Here is a 22,167-nt window from a genome sequence, read left to right on the forward strand (position 1 = left end):
CTTCCTTTCCTTCCTTTATAAAAATGTTTATTTGTAAAAATTTCTCCCTAGATTTATTGAGATATAATTAACAAATAAAAATTTTGTATCTTAAGCGTGCACACCATGTTTTGAGATACATATGCATTGTGATGTGATGACCGCAATCAAACCTTCCTTCTTCACCTGTGTCAGATGTGTTGCTGGCTCCTGTCTTGTTGCAATGTGCCGCCTTTGAAAATAGATAAAAAATTGTCACAAAATGAAATGATTGCAACACCTATAAATTCATAATTACTTTAAAGCCCTACCTTGGGCCAATGTTACTAAGATTAGTATCTTTAAATGAGCAGTTCTCCTTCGAGGGAAAAAGGAAATTACATTAGGTCTCAGTTCTTTCATCAGGGAGCCTAGTGGTAAAATTAAAAATTTATTTATACCTTCCAATAATTTTATTAATTATTTTCAAATATGCTCAAGGCTTGTTCATGGGTTGCATATATAAAGTTTATAAAAATTTGACTTAATTATCAAAACACTAGTGAGGGTAGAAAGTAATCCCATTTGCCACAATCTTATTTGCTACATGAGACAATACATAGCCTTTAGTTAATTTGTACAATCGTACTTCAGATTGAACATAAAATCCCTTCATACACTCATATGTTGTTTTCTTTTCCCAAGAAAAGGACAAGTAATTTTATAGCCTTTCTCTTTATATCTTTACATAGTTTCTTAGTGTTTTCCTATGTTTTATGCAGTCATGACATAAAATTGTTGTTAATGTGAATGTAAGGTTTGCATAGAGTATAAGTGGATATTTTGATGGCTTAATCTGTTTTTTTTTTTTCTTTTCTGCCACTTTTTAGAGGAAATATATTTGAGTGATCCTTATTTACTTTCTAAAAGTAATTATTCCCCTTTTTATATTCTGACCTTGATTTAGGGAAAGTTGTTACTATATTTGTGACATCAAATAATTCTCTGAGTTAATAAAACATTGAGTTACTAAAACATTGTAATGGTCGATAGGAGAATGTATCAGGTAGGTCACAAGGAGAAAACCATTAGGTTTTATTCAGGTAGTATTTAACATCCTGATAATTATTTTTGTTTTTAATCAGCATGTCAATATACAATAATGCAGTGCCTAGTTAGGTGCCTGGATGATAACACCAGGCGCGAGTGGTTTGAGTCTTGGTGCCACCATTTACTCACTATATGCTCCTCTCTGCATTTTGGCTTGACATCTATAAAATAGACACAATAATAATAATAAGAATAATAGTGTTTACATTGTAGGTTATTGTGAAGCATAATAAATAATTGATATGATTTAGCTCTGTGTCCCCACCCAAATCTCATCTCAAATTGTAATCCCCATGTTTCAATCCCCATGTTTCAAGGGAGTGACCTATAATCCCCATATGTTGAGGGAGGGAGGTGATTGGATCATGGGGACAGTTTCCCCATGCTGTTCTTGTGATAGTGAGTGAATTCTGATGAGATGAGATCTGATGATCTTATAAGCATCTGGCATTTCCTCTCCTTGTACTTCTCTCCCCTGCTGCCATGTGAAGAAGGTTCTTGCTTCCCCTTCACCTAAGCCATAATTGTAAGTTTCCTGAGGCCTACCCAGCCGTGTGGAACTGTGAGTCCTTTCCTTTATAAATTACCCAGTGCCGGGTAGTAGAGGGTAGAAGAATTTGGAGGGGTCAGAAGAAGATAGATGTGGGAAAGTCTGAAACTTGTTAGAGACTTGTTAAATGGTTTTGACCAAAATGCTGATAGTGATGTGGACAACAAAATCCAGGCTGAGTTGGTCTCAAATGGAGATGAGGAACTTACTGGGAACTGGAGTAAACATTACTCTTGCTGTGCTTTACCAAAGAGACTGGTGGCATTTTGCCCTTTCTGTGTAACTTTGAATTTAAGAGAGATGGTTTAGGGTGTCTAGTGGGAAAAATTTTTAAGCAACAAAGCATTCAAGAGGTGACAGAGCGTAAAAGTTTGGAAAGTTTGCAGCCTGACAATCCAATAGAAAAGAAAAACCCATTTCTGGGGAGAAATTCAGGCTGGCTGCAGAAATTTGCATAAGTAATGAGGAGCCAAATGTTAATCACCAAGACCATGAGGAAAATGTCTCCAGGGCACGGGCATGTCAGTGACCTTCACAGCAGCCCCTCCCAGCATTCTATGTGCGAGAAACATAGAATAATATCTAGTGTGTAGTAAACACTTAATATGCCTGGGCCATTATTAGTAATAATTGAAACAGTCTGGACAAAATATCAAAGCATAATCACTTATGATATGCTTTGACTGTGTCTCCACCCAAATCTTGAATTGTAGCTCCCATAATTCCCATGTGTCATGGGAGGGACTCAGTAAGAGGTAATTGAATCATGAGGGTGGGTCTTTCTGGTGCTTTTCTCAGTGAATAAGTCTCATCATATATGATGGTTTTATAAAGGAAAGTTCCTCTGCACATGCTGTCTTCCTTGCCTGCCTCCTTGTAAGACATGACTTTGCTCCTCATCTGCCTCCCACCGTGATTGTGAGGCCTCCCTAGCCATGTGGAAGTGTGAGTCCATTAATCCTCTTTCCTTTATAAATTACTCAGTCTTCATTAGCAGTGGAAAAACAGACTGATACAATTTATATATAAATTTAGTTGTGACCAGAGACAAATAGTACTAACTGTCCTATTTTTGTGAATGGGGAAAATGAGGCATACAGTTTCATGAAATATTTATACATGAAGACATCTGTGACAAGTTAGTACCTACTTTACATCAGTAGCTTCTCTTTTACTGAAAATGACATTTTATTATATAGTAACGAAAATCATATATACATATGATCTATACTATTTACACAAAGAAATGCTTTTCAAATTTTATGCAGTATTATCACTAAAGGTGGGTGAGAATAGTAAACTAATAAAACTGGAGGGTAAAGGGGAATTGATGAAAAAAGACAGCCAAATAAAAATCTGTCTAAAATCTCATGTTTTATCATTTGAAGACTGTGAATTTGTCCTTTGATGCCTGTATCAGTCAACTTCTGGCAGGAGACAGCTGTCATTTTCAAACTGGGTAATTGAGGAGAGTGTTATAAAGAGATTATTTATAAAGGTATAGGTAGGTTTTAGGGCAGTCACAAAGTAATAGCACAGTACTGTCTAGCAACACACTGGGGTCAGGCACATCACTCTTAGGTCTGATGAATCAAGGGGAAGGAGGAGTTGCCAGGACCCAGCCTAATGTATAGGTCTGCCTGGCAGGGGTTCTGACTTTGTTGAGCTTGACATGGCCAACATGAGGCATCCTATTAGGGGTGGGGGGGATTCAGGAAACAAATGCTCCAACCTTACTCTTCTCCCTGCCACCATCTCTAGTCAGCACTTCTGAATGGTTGAATGCAATAGATAGCAGGATGGCAAGGGAGCCTGTTGAATCTGCCTATGCAAGTCAGCCTCCAAGTGCATAGGACAAGATGAATAAGGGTGAAGAATGGATAGAGAAGAACAAATGAAAGATATCTAGTACAATAAATTTATGTTTGCTACAATATTAAAATGACCTCAGCATTTACCCATTAAAACTACCATCACATTTTTCAGTAAAATTGATGCATCAGGATAGAAAGATTTGTGTGTCCTGGTGTGGGTAGCATAGATATAAGCAAGTCCTTTACTACAAAATTGATCTTTGGGAATTTTGAATCCCTAATTGAGTTGAATGGTGTTGTATTAGTTTTCTGTGGCCACACAATGAACTACTGCAAACTTAGCAACTTAACATACTATAAATTCATTTTCTCACAATTTCTGTAGTCCAGGCACATGCTAGCTTGATTCTCTGGTTAGGGATTTGTCTGGCTGAAATCAAGGTGACCGTCAGGGCTGCAGTCTTCATCTGAGCTTGGGTGTCCTCTTCTAAGATGGTTGTTGGCAGAATTGATTTCCTTGCAATTGTATAATTGCATTCCTGTTTCCCTTCTAGCTATTAGCCGAGATCACTCTCATGTCCTAGAGGTGGTCTGCAATTCCTGCAAATGTGGCCTCTGTAGGCAGTTCACAGGGATGTTTGCTTTCTCCTAGGCCAGCTGAAGCATCTTGCTGACTTCCTCTTCTGGAACCAGTGGGAGAATACTCTGTCTTTTAAAGGGCTCATGCGATTGTGTCAGGCCCACCCAGATAATCTCTCCAGTTACAACCTGTATTACATCCAGCAGTGACTGAATAACTGGGAAAAGGTGTGTGTACGCCAGAGGCTGGGAATCTTGGGGAGCATCTTCAGGTTTTGCCTACCACAGTGGACCTTAAAAACATTGCAGCCCTCTTTCTTTCCACTCCTTGTGGAGGATCTGATGTTGTTGCTGACCTCTAAAACCTACGGTAACTTTGGGGTCTCTAGACTAGCAGGAGCCACAAATGTAGATGCCTTTAGGGGCTAAGTAGATCTCATAATCATGGTAAGGTCATCATTAATGACAACATCTATTTCAGTTTTGGATACACTTCTTGATTCAGCCACAGGTCATTCAAAATTGCAAATATAGTCTCAATTCAAATTTCAAATGCCAACTCTCATGTAATAATCATGTAAGTAATACTGTAATACTTGCTTATAATTTAGGGTTCCCTCCTTACCAGCCCTATAGACCTACACTGGAGAGAGGGTTGTGATTTTGATTCTTTTCTCTTTCCATCCCTAGAGATTCCATTTCTGCCAAATAATCTGGTTGGAGACCAGGGAGGGAGAGGAAGAAGGAGGGTCTGGAAAGGTCACACTTTCCTGAGTGCTGTACTCTGCCTGTGGCAGGTGTTTACATTGAACTCTTCTCATGGGCCTCACTCAGACACTGATATGGTTAAGCTTTGTGTCCCCACCCAAATCTCATCTTGAATTGTAATCTCCATAACCCCGTGTCCAGGGAGAGAGCAGGTGGAGGTAATTGAATCATGGGGGTGGTTTCCCCCATGCTGTTCTTGTGATAATGAGTGAGTTGTCACATGATCTGATGGTTTTATGAGGGGCTTTTCCCCCTTGCTGGGCACTTCTTGCTGCCACCTTGTGAAGAAGGTATTTTGCTTCCCCTTAGGCTTCTGCCATGATTGTAAGTTTCCTGAGCCCTCCCCAGCCATGCTGAACTGTGAATCAATTAAGTCTTTTTCCTTTACAAATTACTCAGTCTTGGGTAGTTCTTTATAGCATATGAAAACAGACTAATACACACATTCCCACATCACCAGGTATCTCCAACTGGAAGATCTCTTAATACAGGCGAAGGACTCTCTTCTAACTCTTGCACATAAAGCTCTTAATTCAACTCCCATGAATCTGGACAGTTTCCCCCAGCAACATTAAACTGTGGGGATTAGAGATTTGTTAGTGAAGTTTAGCATATTTTCATATGTTTATGATGCTTGCTTATATAGTTTGAGTAATCTATTTTATTGTTCATCTTTTTAAATTAATTTGTAGGTGTTCTTTCTATTTTCTAGATTCCAGTACATGACTTCTCTTTCAATTTGTCTATGAAGTCTTTTTATCAAAGTTTTAAATGTTAATGTAGGTAAATTTACCAATTTTGTTCCCCTTTCCTCCCTTTTTGAATTGGTAATATTTTATTAGTATTTAACTTTATATTTTAGAAATCACATTTAATGTGACCTAGTTAAATTTAATTAAAATGTTTTCCTAATTCTTAAAGGTCTGACAATTTTACATGTTTCAATGTATTGCCCTCATGTTTTAAACAAAAGAGAAAATAATTTTAAAGTCACATTTTATGTATCTCACAGTCATACATTAAAACCATTCTTAGGCTGGGCGTGGTGGCTCACGCCTATAATCCCAGTACTTTGGGAGGCCAAAGCGAGTGGATTACGAGGTCACGAGATTGAGACCATCCTGCCTAACATGGTGAAACCCTGTCTCTACCAAAAATACAAAAAATTAGCCGGGTGTGGTGGTGGGCATCTGTAGTCCCAGCTACTCAGGAGGTTGAGGCAGGAGAATGGTGTGAACCCAGGAGGTGGAGCTTGTAGCGAGCTGAGATTACACCACTGCACACTCCAGCCTGGGTGACAGAGCGAGACTCTGAGGGGGGGAAAAATTCTTAGTATTATCTAGATTTATTAAGTTTATTAAATAGAATAAAATGGCAAAATTCAAGGCTTTTAACAGTAGAGTGGTAAAGTTCAAGTAGAAGAAAGCAAAACTCAGAGTAAGAGAAGAAAAGAACAATATTTTGCCTGTGCCATTTACTTCCCACAAATTTGCAAAGTGAGCATTATTATTCTTAGTTTCCAGATGAATGCACTGAAATAATTTGGATATTTATCCTCTCCAAATTTCATGTTGAAATTTGGACGTGGGGTCTGGATGGAGGTGTTTTGGTTTACTCAGCCAAAGAATTTAGCTTGTTTGATTTGAAGCTGAGGTTTGAACCCAGGCTCCTTTGATTCTAAGCCCAGATATTTACCACAATATCTTGGTGATCATCCAATTTATATGTCTCAAGTATCTGTGCCACTGAAAAATTGAGAAACCATGCATGTATACATTATACCTCCAAAGGTTGAGACATAGGTGGAAGTGCCCAGAAAACCATTTGACACAAAGGCGTTATTTTTTGTTTTGGCTTTGGGCTAAAAAAACATAGATTACAAGCAAATGCTTTTGAGTCCTTTAAGAAGTCTTATCTTGCTTTTAAACACCTATAATATCTTTGGCAATGATATTCTGCTTATTATTACTTTTAACGGCAGGTCAAGGCTCTTTTGTAGTTTGATTGAGAGGTGTCAATCAGGACTAAAAAAGGTGTAGGGAAATACTATTCTTGAGATGCCAGTACTCCCACCAGAAATCTCTGCAAGCACTTTCAGCTTCCATCCAGACAATTTGAATTTCAACTATGTTAGACCTCTGTGATATATTTAGAAAAACCAGCTTCAGAACATTGCTAAGGTAGTTACAAGGGTCTAAACATTTCAGAGCTCTGTAAATTAGCTCAGTGGTTGTGTAGAATGGTGTTGAAGAAAATTTAATGTTGGCATTCAGAAGTTCATTAAGAATGTGTGTGCTATGGTCTAAATGTCTATATCCCTCCAAAACTCATGCTGAAATCTGAACTCCCATGGTGTTAGAAAGTGGGGGCTTTGGGTGGTGATTAGATGGTGGTCACAGAGCCCTCATGAGTGAGATTAGTGTCCTTTTGAAAGTGGCCCGGGAGGGACCATTCATCCCTTTTACTGTGTGAGCACACAGCAAACAGGCACCGCATGTGAGCCAGCAAGTAGGCCCTCACCAGACACCAAATTAGCCTTGATTTTGGAGTTCCCAGCTTCCAAAACTGTAAGAAATAAATTTATTTACAAGCCTCCCAGTTTATGATCCTTTACTATAGCAGCCCAGGGTGCTATAAACTCAGATAGGGTGGTTGACCAAAAGTGATCTTATATTGTTTACAAAAGGCAAATCTTTCACAAGAAACAAGAGGTATTTTGAGTTCGCCATCAGTCCAGTGAAGCAAGATTATGCTAAGAAGGATGTTCTTCTGTTTGCTACTCAACATTGAAGATGTGAAGAATGAGAACATTTGGCTGGAAATGGCACCTAATGAAACAAACACCTGCTGGTGGGACATATACAGCTATAGGCATAAGACAAACTATCTCAACCCTCCTGAGACTTGCAGGATCTAACTTCTTCATGCATGGCATTTATATCTTTGGAAACGATGAGGTTTAATTTGGCCAAGAATAGATGTCTAAGTATGCAAGAGTTAGAGAATGGCAGCCACAGGGCACCATTTTAGGTTAAAATAGTGTGCATTTATACACACACACAGCAGTTGGAGGGAGAGTATGGTTCTTGGAAATTTTGAAGCAATCACTATTTAAAGTTCATGGAAAATTCACTAAGTCATTGTTTTGAGATTTGGGTTCCATATATCTTGTACCTCTCCTTCTTTATAGACCCTTGATGAATTGAAGACATTCAAGGAGGTAAAAAGGGATGAAATTGTAGTGCCAATTTTACTACTGGTCAAGTCAAACTGGGGCATATGGCTGGGCTTTCCATCTCCTTCTAGGAATCCAGACTGCAGGATCCCAATTTATCTTCTCAGGAGTAAGCAGAAAGGCTGGAACTACACAGATGGCTCTGGGTAAGAGGCATCTAAGCCCGGACAATAAGGCAATCTAAGTGCCCTGGACCCCTACCCAGCCCTGTTACCCCACCCCCACCTGTATTTTCACAATGCTCAGCTCTCATCATTCTCACCAAACAACACACACACAACACACAAACACACACACACTCTGCTCTGCCAAGTACAGGAAAAACCTCGCTTTTGATGACCAGGAGGCATTGTTGATTCTATGGGAATTCTATTTTAATTAAAGAAAAATGTTCTTTCATTGCAAATACTTCCAGTTCCACTGCAGATTCCTAGCAGAAGTGTGTCACGTGGAAAATCAACTGATTCTGCGCATCCATGGTTAAAAGAACGATTTCGATAGCAATGGAAACAACAATAACATCAACAAAACCCAGAATAAATTGTATCTACATTACATTTATTATGAAAAGTGAGATGCAAAAAAATCATATTCTAAATTTTTTGAGGGTAAAACTAAGTCATTAGTTGAATTTCAGAATTTTAAGCATCCATTCAAAAATCAAATCCAAAATGAAGGTGTAAGTATATGCCATTCCAAAATCTTATTTCATCTTTGTATAAATTATAACATTCCTTCTTTTTTCTAGGAAATAAGTTTTATTAGTCAATATCTGGAGGATGAGAACTTTCTGAAATGATTTTATGACCTTTGTATATAGACATTATAAAAAAACATAACTTTAGATTTTAATATTAATACATTCATAAATGGACTTTCCATTTTGAATATTTTTTCTTCAGTGATTTAATATTATACCATACTTTTGATCTTTCTTAGTTGAATATTTATACACATAAATGATTCTCATATTGAAAACTGTAATTTTTAAAGTATATTTTTTCTGGGTATTATTTAAATTAATACACATCTTCCAAAAACAATCAAATAAATTTATCTTTTAAGCAACTGTACGTATTGACAAACATCAAGATTTCAGGTATGCTGCACTTATAAACATCTATACTTTTATTAGTTAAAAAACACTGCCACTCTAGTTGTAACTGTAGTGTTCTTGTATCTGGTTAATCTTTTATTTTTATTTAATATACAAAGATGGCACATTCATTCTCTAAAACATGAATATGTTTTTAAATGTGATTCTTAACTTTCTACTGAGAAGTGGTTGTTTGTACTTTGCCAAATGAAATTCTCTCTCAGGGGTGATTCTGGTATTTCCATTCATATTTTCTTTCTTTTTCTTTCTTTTTTTTTTTTTTTTTTTGAGATGGAGTCTTGCCCTGTTGTCCAGGCTGGAGTGCAATGGCATGATCTTGGCTCACTGTAACCTCTGCCTCCCAGGTTCAAGTGATTTTCCTGCCTCAGCCTCCCAAGTAGCTGGGATCACAGGCACACACCACCATGCCCAGCTAACTTTTGTATTTTTAGTAGAGACGGGGTTTTGCCATGTTGACCAGGCTGGTCTTGAACTCCTGACCTCAGGTGATCCGCCCACCTTGGCCTCCCAAAGTGCTGGGATTGCAGGCGTGAGCCACTGCGCCCAGCCTCCATGCGTATTTTCAATCTGATACCCAGCCAACGTAATTTTTAGTGTCAAGGATTCAAGGTCAAATTGTGTTAGGTTTTAAGAACCAGGTCAGAATTTTTGATCCCTAATCGAGCACTTCCTTTCAGAAGAAATGAGATAAATTTGAACAATATCAATTAACTGGTTGGAATTGTGATAAGCTAACAAATCTTGTCCAGAGTTGACACTTGCCAGCTAATGATTCTAACATTGTTACCTAGTCCACACAGTATCACCTGTTACTGATAATACTAATTTTTTATTTGAGTCCATCTTAAGGAACTCAAGACATGAGGCAATTTAAGTGCCCTGGAACCCCACCCATGGGTTCATTGCTCATATCCTATTATCTCACCAACATCATCTGCAATTTTTCTCCATTTAAATCATTGACTTCTCTTCGGTGTTGGTAATCATAGTGCATAGTTTTGCTGAGCTCAAGAGAAGAATGCCTGTGATCATATTCACTTCGAGTGATTATACGTGCTTGAAATCTAGGGATCCATTTCCAAAAAATGTAGGGTTTTTATTGGTTTGTGCAAATCAACACATTGATACATGTCCAAAAGGAGTCTCCAAAACATAATTGGTTTTCATCACTGTTTACCATTTCCAGATATAAAATTAGGTGCTTAAAGAACAGCATTAATTCTCTGTAGCTACTCAGTTACCAGTCTGTGCTTCAGAGGCTGGACTTTTCTAAGCACAAAATCTGCTACCAGGGAGTAACACCATTAAATGGGGGGCATCTGATCCAATAATAATATTTGCAAAACACAGCAGTCATGGAAATATGTAGCTTTCAATTAGTGGTTTTAATTTGTGATTTATTTGAATATACTAGTATAAATAAAATGTATTATGTGTGCATATATATGTGGATAAGCTATTTACATTTTTATGTGTAGAAAATGAAAATATATATTGATTAGCCCTTTTGAGGCTTTTGAACAACTGTTTCATCTTCCTTCTTTCCTGCAACTGCTTTAAGGATTTAGATAATTCATACAAGGTATGTACACAATCACACCCATAGTATGTACATCCTAGTCACACACTTAACACAGAGAGGATGTGTGAGGAATGTAAATTATCCCAGTGGTCAAAGAACTGACCTTACCTGTGACTAATGGCATGGTTAATTAGCCCTGGCATATTTAATAATATGCCAATGTGCTGATTACTATATTCAGCCTTTGTGATAATTATGTTACCTACTCAAGGAGACAATTTAAAAAAAAAAACAGATCAAACAGCCCTTTCTGACCTTCAAAAATAAAAGGACAAATTCTGTTACTGAATACATGTGCACACTTTTGTTGGCTTTATTCATGTATTTACATGTGCCTGCCTGAATACAGAAATTGGCCTTTAAATGGGATAGGACAAGTTACTTTTTTCTACACATAAAAATAGAAAACTGATCACTCAGACTGTAAAACTCACAGAATGTATTGACATACCATGACCAGCTACAGTATTATGCACGACATATTGTTCACACATTAGTAAAGCAGAGATACACACATTTAGAAATTTAGTAATTGCTAGTATATATTTTTCTTGTTTTCAGGCTGTGTTGACCTTTTTCAACCTTAATAAAAGGAATCTCCAGGGGCCCTTAAAACAAGAATTAGTCTCCCCTCTCCTCTAGGGATTGGGGAGTATGACTATAATACTGCAATCTCCGGATATACCAGCATCATTTTAAGACATGATGGAAAACATTAGGAAAAATAAATTACTTAAAGATGTGATCTAAAACAAATGTTAAGGAATCTAAACTAAAATCATTAACGATGCCATTAACATGAGTAAGCCCTTTCTACTCATTTTATATAGTTTGCTCTACACACAGCCTTTACATGTTATTAAAAGTAATGATATGAATCAGAAAAGAATTAACTGTTCAAGAGTTTTTCTAAAGAAAGACAATTTTTAAAGCAACAAAGAACAATACTAGCAGCGATGTCAAAAAGCAAGCTATAATTTTCGCCCCAGAAATAAATGAACGACATCTCCATAGTTAAGAGATAAAGTTGTTAGCATTTCTCTCCCATTTAATTCTTTCTAACATCATTAAATCACTGGGGTATCTCATTATAATTATTACCATGCAGGTTGATCATCAGTATCTTTTTCTAAAGTGTAAAATTTTTTATTCCTACTATTTTGCAGCCAATTAATTTTGAGCTTGAATCCAGAAAGATACTTGATGAAGAGTTAGCATTTAGAAGTGCCCATCTGGAGCATCATTTTCTGTAAGGCATCATTTGAAGCCTCTTTGGATACAAGTACTCATGTTTTAGTGATTTTACATCTGGGAGCCCATTTTTTCACAGCTAAAGCTGGTAATCCCCTGGGCAGAGTTAATTGAATTGCTTTCTACATGCTAGTGTCCAGAAAGAGTAATTACCATAAGTTTAAAGTCTCCATTTCAACAAAACTTCTGGTTGCAGCTGTCTTGAGTTTTAAGCCAGCAAGACTTTGAGTGGCTCCTCTTCACTCTGGGCTCGCATAAAAACATAGATGCCAACTGTATCCTTACTAATGATCATTAGTGCTGTACCTCTTTATGAAGCTTCTAAACAAGTTTTTCCAGGAAGAAAGCAGAAACTATGCCTTTGCTTATTTTATCCTGTGGGTTACAGTCAGTCTTCATAAAGCAAACCATCATTATATAATGGTGTGCCCCTAATAGATGCATTTGCTGGTATAACTGCCTCTTTTTGGCACATTATTGCTTGACTTTAATTTCATATTCAACAGTCTTTATTCTCATTATTAGTATCTGAGATATTTGTGTCTTTAAAAAAAACTTGTAAATAACATCTTGTTGCACCATTCTGGCCACTACAAGTCATTTCACCAAGGTCCATGGTTATTTGAATGATGTTTATAATTATCATCACTTTTACTTGCCTAACAGCCAAACGTAATGTTTCAGGATTGTTTGTTGCTGCTTTCTACACATATATACAGATGTACTGGATTTACTTTGAGAGAGGTTATTTAGTTGTGGCAAGTGAGTAGTTTAGCTGGTGACTGTTCACAGTTAAAAGTAGCTGTAATGACCTCTGGCAGATGTCACTGATCACTTGGGAGACAGAATTTTTCCACTTCAATCCATCTTCATTTATGTCCTTGGACATTGCAGACCCAGCTTATTTGATTTCTGCAGCCAAGGAGAATTGTTTTCTTTCCAAGAGTAGGATAAAGTTCATGGAAATCTGTTTCAGTATTTACAAGACTATTTTTTCCCATTTGCAAAAATGTCTCAAGTTTTGTAGACATCCTTAAGCCCATGTATCTGGACAGATGACATTTGCAATTGCTCAGCCAGTTGAAGAATTTCATTAAGAAGGATATTGTTACAAGGATGGACAGGAGATTCAGCATATCCCCTGTTATTTGCCAGGTGGCAGCAGCTGACCCGAATTTGGAGAGAATCAACCAAAAAGGGCCACGCACAACAACAAGAAGCATTGCTAACAGAAAACAAAATGCTCAGATACATATGTAAAATAACAAACACTGAAGAGGATGTTTGACTTCTGATTTCACCATGTAGACAAAAACAGTGTGGGAATAAGGTAGTTGGCTCACTTATCCAAGATACTGCTGAGTTCACTGTTCTATCACAAAGGGAAATTCACAGGCCTCATTTCTCAAACACCACTTAGAACAAAGCAGGAGAGAGTAAACAGCATCATCTCCATGGCAGCATTACAGATAATTAGTAAATCAGGCAGGGAGAGGGCTACACAAGGCTACAAGTGCCCAGTTTTCAATAAAAACACATATACATATATGCAAACCTTATCCTAATGTATTGTTTTTCTTTATACTGATTCATAAAAGTAGACAAGGGATGTGGTGAATTATGTGTTACTAGGAGTAGACAAAATTTTAAACACTTGGCACAATATGTAGGAGGAAGAGAAGACACACATTTCTCACATTTTGGCAGCAAAACAGTAACAAAGTGGATGCAGAAAAGGCCAAACAATTTATATTAACAGCACACTTGCACATATCCTCTGTAAACACATTTTAAAGTAACATCTTACTCTGTTCTTGGTATGCTATATATAGGGATTCCCAGAATGACAGGCATTCCCAGAAATGAGAGGAAAAACATTAGTATAAGCTAGGAACAGTGAAACCTCAATACGCTATAATACAAACAAACGCTATTTTCCTCTTCTGCTTTCTACTTTAAGACAGTAAGCTCCTATTATGAATTTGGTTCTGAAATCCAGCCTCTAAGGTATATGTTACACATGCATATTTAGTTCAATTTATTTCAATTTTTATGTTTAACTGTATAACACGGTGAACACTGGTAATCAAAACAGTATCAGAGAATTCTCAAGATTAAAAAAATCATCAAAGATCAAATTACATTCAATATAGATGAACTTATCAAGGCAGGAAACATACTAACACATTTTATAAATATTTCATTTCAGACGTGAACAAAAAGGTTTCTGGTTAACCTTGACTTATCAATCTGTTCAACTTTTGCCAGTGACCCAAAGCACAAAGGTTAATCAATATTTTACTCTATGTAAAGTAGTTGGTCTGTGGCATTCGAAATCAATCATCCAGAAATACATAATTAGAAAAGCATTCAAGATAAACAAATGACAGCTAAAGCTGCCACATTTTTCTCATGGTCATAAAAATAGAACAATCAATCTTTAAATTAAAAATTTTAGTATTCACTTGTTAAGTGGCAGAGCATCTTAATATTTTAAATGTTGAATTGTCTTCCAGACATGGAGTTCTAACTCATCTTTTTACTACTGGTTTAAGGAATATTTTCTATTTCTTGATTCAATAAAATATTTTCTCCATATATTTCACAACAGAATGCATGAAAAAGAACCAAATCATATCTAAGAGAAATGAAGGGTAAAACCAGACAACTTTCAACCCAATGTGTGTCATGCAGGTAAAGTAAGGAAAAAACTGAGCAAGTTCAAAGAGTCTGCCACGAAAACTGTTTTGCAACTTCATCTGTTGAATGAACCTTAGGTTTTACAAATAAGGTATACTAAATGCCTAATGCTATGTCCTAGATTGAAGTGAAGGAAAATTCTCAAATAAGGTTTTATTGTGAGAGTAACTTAGGGGAGGTATCACAATATAAAAATGCTGCTGTCTTGAGTAGGTCCCTATCTTATTTATCCATCTGAATATATATTTCTGTTATTGTCCTTAAAAGCTGTTAGTTCCATAGGACTTAATGAGCAACAAAACAAACAATATTTTTGTAATATTTTGTGACAATCTCTTGAGTGTTGTACAAGTGAATAATTTGGTTCCAGCACCGAAGAAAACCAGTTAAACTTAGCACATTAAACAAATTTTCTTAAAGTTTTGAGAGGCATAACCACAATAGCAAAGCTAGCAATTTTAATGTATTTAATGTGAGACAAATGCCTACAACTCTCTCAGGCCTCTGCTTCATTTAACTGTTTACAAATCATGTGGTTACTCTAAAGTCATGAAAATAAATATTATTACCAGATGCGAAATTCCTTATTCTCGCCTATTTTAATGCAGGGACAGCCTGTTCTAGCCACTTCACAGCAGAGGATTACCTGGGGCCACCCATCTGGAGTAGGCACTGTTGACAGCTGCTACTGTGTACACAGGCTGTACTCTGTGTATACACAGCATGTATGCCCATGTGGGAGGGAGAAGCCAGCTAGCGAGAACTAGCAGAGAGATTATGTCCTGGCAGAGGCATCTGAGACAGAAGTGACACGAACACAACTACAAATGGGTATTTAAGGCCCAAAGAGAGAGTTTTAGGCTGAATCTCTAATCATTAATAGTAATTTGCTTGGTAATTTGATGGAAATTTCGCATTACATAGTATTGTTAATAGACACCAATGGGTAAGAAACTGAAAAATGTGCCTTATTAAAAAATTCCTTCTAATTTCCAAATATAACAACTGTAACAGCTCTCAGGCTCTGAGGAATACTGGTCCACGTATGCAAGCTTTGTCTACAGTTAAACTGCTTCACAATAAATCAAAGGCTTTTTAGGTTGTGCCGAGTGTAGGTTGTGCTGTTAAAGTTCAGGAATGATTTTTTTCCTGCATATGTTCAGAATGTGCAAAACAGAATTAAAGTGAAAAAAGCCAGAACAGATACTGTGAATTGACTGTACCCACGGGACACATGAGTCTCTAGAGAGAATACCTATGGTTAGATACTCTTTTCTAGCTCATTCCGGGGAATGAGTTCAAAGAGGGCAACCGGTGCCCCTCCAGCATCTAAGTCTGGTTTTCTAAATGCAAAATGGAGACCAGCACTCCCCCAACAATGTCTGCAGAAGGGAAGCCTTCCCAGGGCCGTTGTTCATTTTTCCTTTCCACACTACCCCAGTTCTCAAGCCAATGTTGCTCATCCAGGCCAGTGCCTTGGAGGACACACACGTGTCTTGGGACACGCATCTCTTTTGGAGACACGGCAGGGCCAAGGTCCCAGGAAGTATAATCCACCCAAATCACAAGCCATGTTTTCGTAAAGGCCTCTTCTTTCATTGGGTTTGAAGGATATTATGGGTATTTCTCTTAAAATCAGTAAGTTTGCAGAAGTTACCCTTTTACTCCAGAGTATACACTTAAGCAATTAGATGATAGTAGTCTATGTACAAAAATTGTAAAGAAGCTCACATTCTAATTTGGTGTTGATCACATTTGTTACTGGAAGTTACTGAACCCAATTAAAAAAAAATCACAAATTGCATCCTGTTTACAGGAGTCTAAATTAAACATTGTTTTTGTTACTTATGAGGCTTTTATCATCACAGAAAAAGCAGTGTTTGGTAATCTGCTATTTATAGTTCCTTACCAGAACCTTAGCATTCTCAGTAGAATGGAGAACACCTGCACAATATCAATTTAGTATTATCCCTAATTTGATGACGCTTTTTAAGAATTCAGTCCCATGTACTTCCTCTAGGGTAAGAAAATATGAATATGTCTGGTCAGAATCACAGAGAGGCGCCTTGCCCCTTCAGTGCAAGAAAATGTGTCTATATAAATCCATGTTTAATGTAGGCAGTTTTCATAGTCAAAAGCTTAGCTAATGTTCCTAATATAACTTTCTTATATTTATTAACAGCTATAAGAAGGTTTATAAAAAGAGTTGTCTGCAGATGTTTACAAACATCAATTCAGATTTCATATTTTACACATTTAACTGCTTTTATTTAATGTTGTCTGGCCTAGGAATGAGTCAAATTTGTTCTCATTTTTTTTTTCATTCTGGTTCTTATCACCTATTTAAAATTTGTGTGATTACAGCACTCTTACTGCAATAGGACTAGAAATTATAACAATGTTTTTGCCAATAGTGTTTTTGCTACTTTCAATATGAAGCAGGGATTTTAATGGGAATACTATTGTGTGCTAAATTGAGGCAGTAATACAAAATAATACATGTATAATGATATAATAATAATGCTATTTCTACGAACAACATCATATTTTTAAAAACCCAGTGAGTATTATTTTCAATTTATTAAGGTTGCAAACCTTCAGCGAAGCTTGTTTCTCTTCTCTTGTTCCTTCTTTCAAACTGAAATGACATTTTTGTTTATAGAGCTCCAGGTCAAAGGATCTAACAATTTTTAATAGCAATTTCCTATAGCGAATACTTGCTTTTTCTTCCTAGTCTTGCAGCAAAAAACTAAGCAAGCTTTGACATAGAGGGACACATGTGAATACCGTAAATTTATACACAAACTCCCATAAATACTCCCTTTCAATCTAACACAGAAGAAGGGGCAGGGCGGACGCAGCAGTTGGGGCGTCGGAAGTTCTGCAGCATGGACTGGAAGACACTGTGCTGCCTTCCTTTGAGCTTCTTATTTGAAGAAGAATCTGAGGAAATGGATCTCCGGGTCTGGCTATTTTGAGTTTTGACTAATTTCTCATGTTCCCTGATTTGTCTTTGTAAATGGTTCTGGATCGCAATTCCCAGGGACTCTGCGTCCAAGGACGCACCATACACTTCCCAGGTCATTCCCTGCTCATCCCACACGACGTCCCTGACACGCTTGGACTGTTTCAGCTGGAGCTTGGAGTCTGCACCGAGCTGCTTTTTCTTATCTCCCGGAGCGAGTCCTACCTGAGCAGCAGCTGCTGTCACATTTAACTTTTGCTCCTTGAGGAACTCGCTGACGCGGCTGGGCCTGCGTGGGCTGGCTTTGACCGAGCGAGATGGGGTCTTCTTGCCGGAACCTGGGCTGGAGTCACCCATGGGATCAGATGGCAGGCTCAGGCTGGTGGCTGTCTTGGTCTGTCTGCTTTCTTCTAAGGTGCTCTCCTGGTTCTTCCTAATTGGGGAGGGTGTAGGATTAGCAGCTGATTCTGTGCCTCCACTTTCTTGAGATTTAGGATTGAGCAGTAGGGTTTTGGTATCGGAGGTATCAGTGCCAGCAGACTCTTTTTCTTTTACTGCCTGAGGAGATGCAGGCTTCTTTTCCCTTGCATCTCCTTTATTAGTGGGATCCAAGCTCCCAGAATGGTCAGCTTTGCTGATAGAGCCACAAGAGTCAGATAGTTTGCAACCTGGGTCTGTTTTGTGGCCGTTTGTGGTTTTCTCTGCAAACTCAGATGGCCTGGTTTCAGATTTCCCCAATCCATAACTTGTTTCAGCTTGACTGCATGCACTGATAGAAATCTGGTCAATGGCGGTAGCTTTCAGGGAGCTAGAATTAGTACCTGCGAGCTTTTTAGCAGTTGATTCTTCCCCTGCTGGAGTCATTCCTGCTAACCTCCCATCTTCTTTACACAGATGCTGGGCATTACTGGAGGCCAAATTGATTGACGAGGTTTTAAGGACCCCACCTGGTAGGCTCACTAGTTTATTTTCCCTTTGGAAAGTGGTGGGCACAGCTGCAGCTGCCTGAATGTGCACCTGTGGCATGATGCCAGGGCACTGGCTGGACTCCTGGGGGTCTAGCGTGCCGTCAGAGAGCTCCACTGTGTGGCTCCCACTGCTGTGGCAAATGACACGCAGCTGCTCTTGTTCGAAATGCTCAGGAGCAGGGCTTTCCTTCAGAAATGCAGTGAGGATACTGGGACTGGTGGAGACGGATCTGCTCTCCACACTCGCCACTGCCTGCACCTCCGCATCTTGCCAAGCCCTTCTGGGAACTTCCTTGATTTCACCTTCAGCTTGGCTGGTCATCGTACTGGCTTCTTTGAACCTTGACATCGGATGCTGTGCTGGTAGCAGCACCTTCTCTGGACCTGGGGGACATGCCGAAGGTTCGCTAGTGAGGGGGGCTGGTTGAGGTGTCACAGAAGTTGTGCCTTGGGGGCCCGAGGCAGTGACAAAGGGCTGCTTGTTCTCTGAACATCCAGATTCTCTAGTTAGAGGTTTACAGGACCTCATTTCAGAGTCACAGATGGCTCCCTGCCTTTCCCCTTCAGGTCCACCTACAGGAGAGGATGAGTGACTGACCACCCTGGCTGCTGTCACTGGAGTCTGCACTGTTCCCTGGATTGTTTCTGGGGAAGGAAACTCACAGGACACCTGATCTTTGCTGCTACTGAGGATGTCTCCCACAGGACAACTTGGTTTCTCAGGTTGCTCTCTATTTGAGGTTCTCTGTGATCTCATCAGGGAATCTTCAGGTGCGGATGAGGTGATGGCATTGGGCTGATCACCTGGGATGGACTGGCGGGTGTACTGATTGGCAGGCATTGTCAATGGTGTGTGTGTAAGATCCCTTCCTGCTACAGAACTCGGGGCTGGCGCTGCGGGCTGGCTGCTCCCTGGCAGCTGGGAATTGCCGGGAGAGTTGAATGTGGCGGGTGCTTTCTCCACTTCATTGAAGACACCAGGAGAAGACATACCTGGCTGGGTGGTCTCATGCTCACAAGCCTGCATCAGAGCTTCGGCAGCTGCCCTGGGGCTGAGGTCTGGCTCTGCAGGGGCACCTGAAAAGCCATTGGTATTCTTACACAGGTGAGCTGGTCGATGCTGAGGTGAGGCAGCCTGTGGCTCTCCTAGATCCTCTTCTTTTCCGGAAGCTGCGATCAGGGAAGTTTTAGCTGATCTGAGAGGGTCAGGTACAGTCCCCATGGAATTTCTCTTCAGGAGCACTCCAGAGCTCTCTCCTGGGTAGTGTTCCCACTGGTAGGGGAGGGGGAGTGCAGTCAGAGCTCAGAGTGATGACACAGTCAGGGATGATTCCTCTGAAGAACCAGTCTGTGAATCAAGGAAACAGCATCATTAATACACTACGTCGCTTAAGGATTGAAAAATAAACCAAACTGTCATTTTTATAAGAGCACATTAAAAACTTTTCTTCCTATATCTGTTGATATAAAAATAGGCCTGTGGGGAGGGAGAAGAAAAAAATAAATAAAAATAGACGAGAAAAAGATTTTGAAAAAAATTATAATTACAAAAATGTTATTCGGATATATTAGTTTCTGCTTGCATCCCGCGAATGTCTAGCAAATAGATTTTTCTTGTATCTACCAAAGTTTGCTAACTACCTCAAAAGTTACTGGTGTAATCTGATTTAGCAGATATCAGAAAATCCTGTAAAGCCACTCTAATTAAATCGTTAAGTAAGTATTGAAATAGGCATAAACAGATATGTGAAATAGGAAATCTAGGGACAGATCCAAATACAAATGGGGACTTAATCTATGACAAAAGAGGCATTACAATTTGGTGGTGAAAGGCTGAGCTATTTCATAGAAGGAGCTGGCAAACTGTTTATTCATCTGGAAGAAAAGAAAAGTAGATCTTTATATTATACCAATTCCAAAAATAAATCCTAGGTGGATGCAGTGGATTAAAGGTTAAAATATAAAATAAATAAATAAACTCATATAAGAAAACCTAGGAATCATAAATGTAATCTAGAGACAGGTGAGCTAGGCTTTTTCTGAGAAGGTAGACACACTGTAGGAGAAAACATAAACATAGGTGACTAAATAATATTTAAAACCTGAATTTTATGGCATGACAAAAGATGCCATAAAAAATACAAGATGTTTGGGGGAAATAAAAAGTGTATAACCCTAGAGGGCAGGCAAAAATACCTATAATATAGCAGGAGCTCTTTAACATTTACAAGGAGACCAAATAATCCATTGAAAAAATGGATAACAAATATAAGAACATAGTTTACAAGATACGAAATTTAAATAACCATCAAGCTTATGAAAAGACGATCAAATTCATCTGTAGTCAAATAATGCGAATAAAGTAACAATGCAATTTTACTTCACACAAGTTGCATCAGCAAAAACTTTAAAAAAAATAGACTTTTAATAGTAAGCCCTAGGGAGACCTAGCAAAAGGAAGTGTTTTTATTAATTGTAGGTGCAAATAAATATGTATTGTTACAGCTTTCTTATGGAGGCAGTTTAACTTTTAAAACTAAAAATACACATTTCCTTGACTCAATGATACCAACTCTATCAACAGAAATAAAAACACCAACATATATGAATATGGGGACGTTTCCTGAAGTACTATTTATAGAATAAAAACAGACTGGTCTTTATAAATAGGGAGAATGATAGGATAAGTCATGACATATTTCTACTACAGAGTATTAGGCAACCAGTAAAGTAAATATTCAGCTATAACTTTTCACATGGAAGAGATTTCCTCAAGGTATGACTGAATGAGAAAAACAAGGTCCAGAAAACGGCATATACATTCTCATTTTTGTAAAACAATGACCCAAAACACTGCATATGTGTGCACACAAACAGGCACACATGTGTTTGTGTATGATAACATAAATTCTAAAAACATTTGGAATGAGACATACTAGGTTTTATTAAATAGAGGGGGAGTGATAAGCTGGGGACAGAGAGGGGAGATGAAAGTACCCAAAGGTGGAGAAATGATGAATTTAAAAAATCTGAAATGATTTAGGGCATATGATTATGTAAAATTATATGTGTGTGTTTATGTATAAAGTTTTTTTCTTTTTTTGAGACAGAGTCTTGCTCTGTCACCTAGGCTGGAGTTCAGGGATGCAGTCATGGCTCACTGCAGCCTCGACCTCCCAGGCTCAAGCTATCTTCCCACCTCGGCCTCCCAAGTAGCTGGGACTACAGGTGAATGCCACAATGCTCAACTAATTTTTAATTTTTTTGTAGAGACAGGGTCTCTCCATGTTGCCCAGGGTAGTCTTCAACTCCCGGACTCAAGTGATCCTCCTGCCTCAGCCTCTAAAAGTGCTAGGATTATAGGTGTAAGCCCATGGACCTGGCCTATAAGCATTTTTTAGAAAGGTAACTATACACTAGGTCATGTGGATAAAGCAATGGCTCAGAAATTAGTGGATGACTCAGTTTTAATATTTATCATTAATAAGTCATGTTACCTTAGGCTAATCACTTAATCTTTCTGAACCCCAAATTGACTCACTGGCAAAATGAATTAAATGATTTCTGAGG

The 22,167-nt window shown here is 38.4% G+C and overlaps 1 protein-coding gene across 3 annotated transcripts in view; it reads right to left on the reverse strand.

Moving 5' to 3' along the window:
* Positions 1 to 17,295: 17,295 nt before the first annotated feature.
* GPRIN3 (GPRIN family member 3) overlaps positions 17,296 to 22,167 on the reverse strand; it is a 61,660-nt gene continuing 56,788 nt past the window's right edge. For all 3 annotated transcript variants that reach the window (XM_001101149.5, XM_078002010.1, XM_078002011.1), the window contains exon 2: positions 17,296 to 19,945. In XM_001101149.5, the coding sequence (XP_001101149.3) occupies positions 17,489 to 19,819 (2,331 nt within the window). In that variant the 5' untranslated portion in view covers positions 19,820 to 19,945 and the 3' untranslated portion in view covers positions 17,296 to 17,488. The remainder of the gene's footprint in view (positions 19,946 to 22,167) is intronic.

The sequence above is a fragment of the Macaca mulatta genome, chromosome 5 (assembly GCF_049350105.2).
Source record: "Macaca mulatta isolate MMU2019108-1 chromosome 5, T2T-MMU8v2.0, whole genome shotgun sequence".
Taxonomy (NCBI): domain Eukaryota; kingdom Metazoa; phylum Chordata; class Mammalia; order Primates; family Cercopithecidae; genus Macaca; species Macaca mulatta.